Source organism: Hydra viridissima, unplaced genomic scaffold, assembly GCF_058129835.1.
Source record: "Hydra viridissima isolate aposymbiotic clone 2 unplaced genomic scaffold, HvirCarnegie_v1 scaffold_17, whole genome shotgun sequence".
In the NCBI taxonomy this organism is placed as follows: domain Eukaryota; kingdom Metazoa; phylum Cnidaria; class Hydrozoa; order Anthoathecata; family Hydridae; genus Hydra; species Hydra viridissima.
This window is the reverse complement of record NW_028324316.1, coordinates 1111442-1122301: the sequence shown is the minus strand read 5'-3', so window position 1 is coordinate 1122301 and position 10860 is coordinate 1111442. Positions and strand designations below refer to the sequence as shown.

Sequence of the window (10860 nt, the reverse complement as noted above, 5' to 3'; positions counted from 1 at the left end):
ATCCAACAAATAATACCATAGCAGCCGAGAGAAATTTTTAAATAGATGATAAATATTTTGTTTGAGATTTCATTAACTATAACACTTTGTTTTAAATGCGCAGATAATCAAACTATCACTACAAGTGGGCATAGTAATAATCGACTGACCCGAGATCTCCACATTGATTGAGTGATAGTATTTCGCGAGGTTAGAATTATTTTGTTCTATTTCCAATTTTAAAAGTTGGGAGAAAATGAGTTATTAATTTTAGCTAGTAATTATAACTTTTAAAATACGCATTGTTTTATAAATTTTTTCTAAATAATTTGTTTAAACATAAATCATTTAAAGCATAAGTTATTATTTCTTTAAAAATAAAAGCTAAAACTTTAAATAATTTTTACTTTAAAAAAAAATCAAAAATTTTCTCCCAACGTTTAAAGTTGGAGATAGAACAAAATAATTCTAACCTCGCGATTTTACATCCGACGATTCCTTAATTACAATTTTGAATTCTTTTTATTTTTGTCCGTTGAAATAAATTGCTTTTGAACTTTTCACAAACCTAAAATTTTAACAACTTTATGTGTCACCTAAAGTTGTTAAAACTGTTGCACTTGGCTCATGGTAACTGCATCAATATGCATGAAATCCGCTCATAATCTTGATAGTCTCCATATCACAAGTCACAATTTATTTTTGTGCGTTTGGTTTAATTAGTGACCAGATCTGCTGAATGATTTTTGAAATTCTCTATTAGACTATTTGAGGAGTTGGTAGTATTTCAAGAGTTTTCTTAGTGGTTGTGAGTCGCTTCATCTCCGAACGAACCATCAACAATATTGGGGCAAAACTTTAATTGAAAACCTTTTCAATTATCAATCCTATGCTTTACTATTTAGCTGCCTGTATTCTATTGTTACCAAACATAATTTACAGAACTTTGTAATCTTTTGTAATGAACAACCTTTTTGTTTCAAGGTTTTTAAGTTTACTTCAGTTAACTAAAAAACTTTGAAACTTCGGTAAAAATTTGTTCTAATCTTCTGATTTGGTTCAATACTCACCATACTTTTTTATTTTGATACTTCATTGTCCACTGTTTTTTTAGACATGATGTGTTGGTTATTCAATTCTCAAGAGTCAGTTGGCACTATGGCACGGTTTGGACTTGAAAAAAATACATATTTTCGATAAAAAATATTTCTTTGTTACTTTTTTTGTAAATAGTTTTGCTTAAGTATCTTTATCGATACAGTGCAAAATGTTCCGCCAATGTTTCTAAAATGTCTGCTATGTATCTTCGAGAAGTCCACCATCAAAAAAAAAAGCTCTGAGCGAGCTATTAAATGTATTCCTCCCCATTACGATTTTCGTGTTTGCTTTAGTTTTGCCAAGTCCAAAAACCAACTTTAATGTTCAAACTCTCAAAGACAGAAATATTTGAAGGAAAGGTTTATCAATGAACTGGATTAGTGGTTGTGACTCCTGAGATTGATGGAATTAATGTTCCTGATGCACTCATCTTAGTGGATTTCTGACCATTTTGACTACCCAAACAATATATTTCTTTTACGGCTCTTAATCAGCGAAACAAAGATAACAAAATGCAACCTTTTCTGGATTTGAGAGAAGTCAGTGATTTTCTTGAGGTATGTACAAGAGATGCAGATGTGTGTGATGAGAAATTTAGAGTGTGTGGAAGAGTAGGTAAAAATCTAGTAATTATTGATTTGCGCAAGGCTAATATCCATTTACAAACTGAAAGTCTCTATGGACGTTAGTAGATATAAAATGCGGGTTCTGGCTCATTGACCCCTTCCCATACTTAAGGATGTGATCGTTGTCATCATCATGATAATCAATCGTGTTCTGGCTCATTGACCCATTTCCAAGATGGCGGTTGTTGAATGTTATTATGTTGTAATAAATATAAAAATAATGATGTTATTTGTATATTTGTTTTTTTTTTCTCTAAGCCTTTTGAATCAAAAAAATTTCTTACCGTGTTTTGTAGTGTCCGATGGCAAATGTTCCGTGAGTGTGATCATTGAATAGTATCCTCTTGTCATCGTTAGCGCTGAGTGCGACTTTCTTAATTTCTTCTGTGTAATTTTCATGAAGATGAGATCGGATAACGTTCATGGTGGCAAGATGTTCTTTTTTTATCCGTTAAGCATTTTTTATAATGTTGATGTTTGATGTGATTTTTAACGACATTATTTTTGACGCCTTTGCATTTTTTGTGTTCTTCTTTATGTATGGTGTAAGAGTAGAGCTTGGGTCGAAGACCAACAAACTCTGTGATTTGCTTCCCACCGGCTTCGTCTTTGAACTTGCCGATAACCTTTTTATTTTTAAACCCTACTTCAAAGCCAAAGTTTTGAATGGCAGGATGGTCTTTAGGAAATTCGCTCGTGTCAAATTTTTCAAGCACATCATCAGCAATGTCTTTGTAGAAATCTTCCGTTTGTATTTCGTAAAAGAGCGAGTCAGTGTCAGTCATGAGTAATTTTAAGCGATCACCGTATTTAGGTTTCATGTAGTCATAGTGGTGCTGAAACATTAAAATTTTGCTGATGTCTAGGATGCTCATTCCCAAGTAGACAGATTTGTTGTAAACTAATTTTTTTCTCTTCATGTGAACCGCGATTAAGTTTTCATCAAAAATGGTGAAGCTTTCGAATTGAGGTTTTTTGGATAATTTTAAATCTTCTTTTCTTGTGGTGATGAGTCTAACGTCAACATGATTTTCGATGTTTTCCATGGTTTTTCCAAAGACAGAGTTGTTCATGAGTTTGAAAAATCCCTTATCAGATTCGAAGGATGTTTCTGTTCTTTTTTTGGTATTGAAATCGATGTATGGTTTCATCCAAGGTTCTTCTCTGAAGGTGTAACCTCGATGAATTTTGGTTATGATCAAGCCCATTCTTTCATAAAGTTTTAGGTTTTCATGATGAACGACGTATTTCTTTTTTGGGTTTAAATTGGGAACCAGCTTTTCTACTTTTCCAATGGTTAATCTTTCAGGAGCCAAAGGGTAGTCGTTGTGTAAATCGTGAAGGTGATCGGGGTAATCTAAATCAACTTCAAGGTTGCATGGCATAGATTTCCAATTTTTTAGCTCTTCATCGGTCATCCATCTGAATCCACCAACGGGAAGAGGTTTGCTCATGGCCCATCCGTATAAATTATTGGCATCCTGGTATTGTAGAAATTTTGATGGTTGTGAAGGGTCATAGTCTTGCATGTATTTGTTATTGGCTTTTCCAAGTCGGTTCGAGATCATATTGATTCCACCGCGTATTCCTTTTTGTGTCATGCGAAGCATATCAAGATCGCTAAAAAGTTCTACCTTGGCTTCAGTCTTTTTATAGCAAGCTTGCATACCGAGTCCAGGACAGGTGTAATACCATGCGGGATCTTGTTCATAACTTTCTATGCACACGTTTCTAAAATTTTCAATAACGTCTGTTTGAATGAGCACGTCTGAGATGTTGTACAGCTCGTGGTAATCTTTAAACGTTTTGCAACCAAATACATTCCAAACGTTTTGCGCATGTGCGTATTCTTCATCAGTGATGTGTTTATCGTTTAGTCTGGAATAAAAGGCTTCTTTTGGTGGCAATTGCGTTTCGGAAAACTTTTCAATGGAGTCTACCCAATCATAAGGGTAAACGCCTTTTTTTCTAATCAAGTTGAACTGCCTATCTTCAGGATAATGTTCTCTAACGTTTATGCATTGTTCATCGGTTAGATTTTTAGTAAGTTTGTCTAAACCGAAAGGCAAGAACCTGTAGCTGTCAAGAAACCTCATTTCTTTCATCACTTTTTGAGGTTTACCTTTTTTATCGATATAGTCTCTCACTTTGATTTTTTTCGAGAAGCTGATGTAATTTTCTTCATTGTTGGGTATGCAAGTTAGCTTTCCGTCTTTTCCAGCTAATTTCTTGATAAACAAGTGACTGTCGTAACCGGACAAATTGTGTAAAAAAATGGGTATGAAACTTGGGATTTGATAATCAATGTTGCATTGTTTGTGAGCAGCACCACGGTACTTTCCAGTCAAATGGCAGTGATCCCACACTTTGTCACCGTTAAGATCCTTTTTGCAAATGTGACATTCGGTTGCATCTTTAAACTTCTTTTTATCCTCATCCGTCTTGAGTTTCTTTTCTTTCCATTGTTGTTGAAGTAAATCGCTTTTATTACAAATCTCTGTAAGGTCTGCTTGAAGCCTGGTGATAAACTTTTGAGCCACGTCATTCTCATCGCTTTCTGCTGTGTACATGACTGGCTTTCCCTTGTAAATGGTTTCGTCGAAGCATTTGATGAAGTAGCTGAACGAGCTTGGAACATGCTTTTGGTATTGTTTGGTGTACAACTCTTTTTTATTATATTCAGTGCTGTCATCGATAGGTTTGGTGAAGCATTCAAAGTCTGCATTAACCACAAACGGAACTCTCATGGACATGTTGTAGTTTTTAAACTGAACGGTTGTTCCTTCTTTAGGAAGTTCAATTCTAACCGAGATGTGTTTATAGCAGTCTTCTTGATGTTTTTGAAGCTTTTCTTCTTGGTCATATGCTTGCATGCAATTTCTGCAAATGTGTTGTTTTCTTTTTCCTTTTGTTAATGAAGAACCAACCAATCGGTCTAAGCTTTTAATGAGACAGTAATGGTTAGTGTCTTTGTTTGAAATGAGAAGCAAATCAACATTATGCTTTCGATCTAAAAATTTGGATATTCGTAAAGGATGGATTACTTTTTCTTCGTATCCAAAGACGTTGATGCTAATATCTGGATTGTTCGCTTCAAACTTGTTAATACCTTGAGTAAGAGAGACAGGAAATTCCATTCCGTTCCAATTGAGCTCTTCCGATTTTAGAATCAAGTCTTCATCAATTCTCTCACCGTTTTTTTCTTTCATGTTAAGCGCTCTGGTGACACTCCACATAAAGCATTTATTGTCATCGTTTTTCATGTTGATGATCGCCTTTTTACTTTTTAAACTGGGAGTCAGCTCTATGTAGGAAGAACCGATTAGAGGTATCCAATCGATCATGTTAACTTCTACTCTTAAAATTTTGTTGACTCTCCAATTGGATCCTTCCTTGTTGTAATTGGACATGTTTTCAAGAATTCTTTGTTTCCATGTTTCAAAGCTTTCTCTTTTGTCTGTTGATTCGAGAATAATTTCGTATATGGATGGAAAGACCACAGTGCGAAGATTTTCTTCTCCAGTAGCAATATTCACACGCACCATTTCGCAGATTAAAACAAGGTTCGTTTTTGTGTTTTTTTTAATGACTTTGATGGCAGCCTCTTTAACCATGTTTAAAAAGGCTTCAGGGTCTTCATATCGAACAGAGGGGGTGTATGAAAACTGTTCAGTGACGTGTTTTATCGCATGATTAGTCAATTCAAACTTTATTTGTGGTTTGTAAACTGCTGATCTCGCGATCGTTTTGAGAGCTAATGATTTGAGAGATCCTACCGTTCTCTTCACTTCGTTGCTCACATTGCTCACTACATTCTTCACCGATTCGGGAACGTAGGGATCAATGGCAGAGAGCACTTGGTTGAAACCGTTGGAAACAGATGTCACAATTCTTGAAATCCATCTCGGAGCAGGAACCGGTCTAGGTGCAATGACGTTTGTTGAATCGACAACAGGTGTGTCAAGGATGGATGATTCAGTTCTTGTTGTCCTATTTTGTAGATCCTTCGGATCCATGGAAAATCTACGATTTTGTAAGCGAGCAGGACCGAACGAGATCAAGTCATTGGAAACAGGCCTCGGTGCAGGCAACGGTCTCGCCTCAGTCGTTCGTCTACGAGGAGCAGGCAACGGCCTTGTCGAAGGACCAGATCCAACGGTGTGATTTTTAATAGCTGCAATGAGCTCGGCTTTTCTCAGCCTTGAGATGCCTTTGAGACCTTGCTCTTTGGCCATCTCTTTTAACGCATTCATATTTAGTTTGTCCATTTTATATAGAGAGAAAAAAATTCTTAAAGCCAATTCAATTTGCCGAGATTTTAAATTTTAATTTGTTGAAATTAAAATTTCACGGCGCAATCACTTCTATTTGTTAACCGTGTTTATTGTCAAAGTATTTCCAGTAGTGACCCGTTTCTTTTCTTAATTGGTAATGAGACTTGTATTCAGTCACCTCACCCGTTTCCACATGGGTTATTTTATAAGCGAAAGGATGATTTCTAATGCCAACAAGTCTTTTCCATTCAGGATCGAATGGTTTCTTTTCTTTTAGTGCATGTATTCTTGGTCTACCTACAGGTCTTTTTTCTTTCACCTTTTCCATTAATTCGTCTCTATCAATCAAATGGTTATCCAGCGCGATCAGTGTCAAAGTCAACAAATTGTTTGATGTTTTATTAATACCATTTTCATTCAGCAACTCTTTCAAAGCCTTTTTCGTGTAATGCATTTTTATTACTGAAATATTTTATTCTTCTTAATTCAATTTTTTCAATTCTTCGAAAAGAATTAAAAAAGGATTTTAAAATCTTGTACATGAACCCCAGCAAAAAGAATGTTCGCAATCTCTATATGGTGATGACTCACGTTTTGTAGTATCTTTATCAACAGCAGGATAAAAAATGAAATCTATTCCAGAGTTTTTATAATTATAAGTTGCATTATCAAAGAGCCTATAAAGTTCGTTTTGTTCTCTTATAATTATTATTTCTTCATCAGTTTTAATTCTATCAGCAATTGGTAGATCTTTAATCGGTCAAGTTCTCTAACTTCTTTAGGGCAAATAGATAAATCGAACATATATTTAAATTCTCTAAGTTTTTCTATTGGTATGCTTCGAATTACTTCATTAAAAGCTTCCCGATATTCCTGATATTCCATTGGAAGTTTTCCAACGTAGTGAATAAGTTCAAGCAAACTTTTTAATTTTATTGGAGGAGGAACAGATTTCTTTACAACAGGTGGTTCTTCTACATATTCCATGATAAGCTTGTCGCCCAATTCGTCAAATACAATGGTTTCGTCAATAACCTCCATCTTTTTAAATGCCGTGATTTTTTTAAACCATTTCAATTTTTTTTCAGCAAACATCTTTCGATTCTCCGAAGAGAATTAAAAGAAAAATCAGCGATCACATCAAGCAGCAGGAGCGCAAAACCTTCCCAATCTCCAAGAAGACTCCTCAGACTCTTCCAACTCTCTTTCCAACATTCTTCCCATTTCTTCAGCCTCATCATCATTGTCAGAAAAATCTCTTTCAAACCGTCTTCTCATATATTCCAACTCCATTTCTTCTTCGTCTTCATCATAAGAACTGCTCATTTTTTTACATCCATTGACATTTCTCTAACTCGAATTCAATTTTTTTTCAGCAAACATCTTTCGATTCTCCGAAGAGAATTAAAAATCATTTATGATTTCCATGGATCCAAAGGATCTTAAAAAAGGGATCTGAAGGATCTAAAAATCATCTTCACGCTCCTCATTTTCGGAAGGTGGAATCGTGAGATTAGTAAAAGCCCTAATCCCTTGTAGAGCGTCTTCGTCACTCATAAGCATGTCTTCTTCCTCATCATATTCTTTAAAAAATTCTCTTGGCAAGCCTATTAATAAACTATGTATATAATACTCACCACCACCACCAAAAAGTCTATTAATCTTGTACTCGTCTTTTTTGCATATTTGATCCTTAGGAATTTTCACTAATTTATCGAGCGTCTGCATTCTGTGATGACGAAGGTTTTGAATCATTTCGTGAACTTGTATGTATTTATTTTTAAACTCATCTTTCATCAACGGTCTTTTCAAATTTTTATGAACCTTGCAACTGAAATGGAAAATATTTACAAGCATTTTGTTTTGCTGTCTGATTTCTTCAATGAGTTTATCCACTTCATTTTCTCCTTCCTTTTTCAACTCTCTCATTTTTTCCACCAACTCTTTTCTTCTCTCTGCCAAATTTTTTCTCTCCTCTGCCAACTCTTTTTCCATTTTAACCAAATTTCTTCTTGAAGATCTTTCCTCACATGTTTCACTTCTTTCCTCATATTCCAACTTTTTTTTTCTTTTCTCTATCAACTCATACATAAACTTTTTAATTTCTTCTTTATTATATCTATGTGCTGAATAACTTAATATCGCTTCTAGTTCTTCTATTATTTCGAGCAACTCTCTTTTTGGTCTTCCTTGCCACGGGAATAATCTTCCCCTAAACTCTATCAACTCTGTTCTTCTCTCTGTCAACTTTTTTCTTTCCTCAGTCAACTCTTTTTTTTCTCTCAATGAGTTTGGAAAATTCATCTTTAACAATTTTGCTCTGATTATTACCCATCTTTTTTAATCGCTGTCAATGATCTTACTCGAATTCAATTTTTCTTTCAGCAAAAGGGAAGCATTCGAATTTTTGGAGCATCATGTCCATTTTCAGTTTTGCTGATATTTTTTTCTTTTCTTTCCAATCGCAGTCCATTTCAAGAACGCATCTGTCGATCGATCTCATCTTTTCTTGCTTGTTCAAATGACACCATTCCTTGTTGTGCTCTTTGATTTTCTTCTCCATCCGAGAAAAGTCGTCCTCTTTTTTTTCTTCCCATAACATCGCGTAAAGCTCGTCTCTTTATTTATCGCTGTACGTTTCAGGAACTTTGAACGCAACATCCTTGAACGCAAGAACCTCGAGCTGCTTTTTCTTTTTCTCATCAGACTCTCTTCGACTGCACTCCAGAAAAAACGGGTGAAACGTCATTTTTATTTAATGATCTCGATCTTAATTCCTTTTTCATCTATTTTTCCGTTCCGCTTCTCAAAATAATTGTTCTTGTGTCCCGTCTCTTTCATCGCTTTGTAAAGAGATCCATATTCGGTCACATCCCCTGTTTCTGCATGAGTTATTTTGACAGTCACGGGATGGTTTCGAATTGATCGGAGTCTTTCGTATTTGGGATCGATCGATTTGACATCCTCCATCATCGCATTTTTATCGATCAAATTTCATCCTTTTATTAAATGTCCATTTTTTTAAAAAAAATTCGAAGAATTTTCCGGGATTCTGGAAGAATCTAATAAATGACGCTCATCTTGTTGCCGTCAGATTTGAGAGCCAACAGCTTGTCTGAAATAACGATTGCAAAGGCCTGAGTGTCTGCAGGAACGTTGGCGTTAAAGACAGCCTTTATTTGCACGTCCAATACGGTTGATTTTAACCTCTCAGCCTGCTTGCTCACGTCAAAACAGAAAAGAGGACATATGTACCTGTAATTTTGAGCTGTCAAATTGGGTTGAGCGAGTATTTCGTGAACACCAAAAATCTTGTGGAAAATCTTGCACGAGTCTCTGTAGATCCTTGAAAATTTGTTGTTGTTAAAGTCAATGTCGTAATCCACAGCAGGATACCTCTCGCTGTTTAAGGTGACATACATGTTTTTCAAATTGCAGTGATCGAAAACGGAGGGATTTAAATCTTGACTGCCGTCTTTATTGGTCTGGAATCCAACAATGATGTATCTCGGTCGTTCACTAGCCGATCTTGCACTCAACCTCCAACTGAACGTATTGGACACTGAACAGCAATGGTGTCGCACTGTCGAGATTTAAACACTAATGGAGCCTCCACTTTGGACTCGATAAGCTTGTACAAATTGTTGCTTGCCATTACGGATGGGTTGACATGAGGCATGAACAAAGACAGTTTGCTCAAGGTGACTTTTCCTGCGGCTGTTTCTGCGCTCTTGAAAATGGCATCCGTGTCGCTTTTTCTTACAAGGGTTATGGTGTGCTTGAATCCGTAAAGAACCTTTTTGTAATCATCGCAAAAGCCAAAGATGTGATTCAAAGGAATGCAAAATGAAAAGGTGCCTTTATCCGCTGGCTTCTTAATGATGTAGTCTTGTCTTGCGTTAAAACCGCTGTTGTTTGCAAGATCAGCAAGGGCAGTCGTGTCTCTTTGCCACAGCTGATTCATTCCTTCTGACACTTGAAACTCTACAGGATATTTTATGAAACCCAGCATGGTACTAGCTTGACCTGGGCTGTATACGATTTCAATCTCCTGATTCGACAACTGGTAAGAAATCTGACTGAACAGGTGCATGATACCATTGTTGGCAAGAGCAACTGCATCTGCATCTGCATAGGAGGTTCCGTCCGCTTTGGTCAACCTTCCTTCAATCAAAAGGTACGACTCATAAGGATGCGTGAACAAATCTTGCTGCTCAATGTTGATTCTTATCTCACCGGGAGTGTTTAAATTAATGCTGACCGGCTCATATTCGTGAAACTCATTTCTTTCAATGGTCTCATCGACGATGACCTCTTCTGTAATGTTTAAAATATCTGCCATTTTTCTATACCAAAGAAAAAAATTTTTCATCTGATTAGACAATCTTCAGCCCTCTTCCCATCTTGACAAGGTCTTGGATCCGGATAACGTTTTTCTTGGACAACTTTTTCGGATGAAGAGACCCTCCAAGAGAGGAATAATCGCTGCTGACGTTTTGAGCTTTTGGAGTTGCTGCAACCATCCCTGAAATAATGTCTTTGCTTTTTTGAGTCAGCTTTTGAGGTTTAGATCCTTCGGATCCATGGAAATTCGAAGAAATTTTAGGAGTTCCAGTCTTGGCATACACCTTTTCTAAAGCCTTCTTGCCTTGATCAATAGCCACATCCTTTGCAGTCACAATCGCTGAAGAAGCCAATTCTTTACCAGCCGATTTGGCTGCGGTGATCGCTTCACTTCCCAACTCGCTTTTTGCCATTTTCTGAGCCAAAGTTGACGCTGCTCTTGATGCGCTTGACGCTGCTGCTCTTTTTAAAAAGTTTCGAAACGTATCCATGATTCCGCTTCCTCCAACAACGTGTTTCTTAACATATCTGTTTCTATA

The 10860-nt window shown here is 36.3% G+C and overlaps 2 protein-coding genes across 3 annotated transcripts in view; one reads left to right on the top strand and one right to left on the bottom strand.

Annotated features, from left to right (window-relative positions):
* The window catches only part of LOC149876957 (uncharacterized), a 179264-nt gene that overhangs the window by 126228 nt on the left and 42176 nt on the right, over window positions 1–10860 (top strand). The window lies entirely within an intron of this gene.
* On the bottom strand, window positions 9513–10319 carry LOC149876960 (uncharacterized). The gene has a single exon (XM_090074812.1). The coding sequence runs from the start codon at window positions 10317–10319 to the stop codon at window positions 9513–9515; it is 807 nt and encodes a 268-aa protein (XP_089930938.1).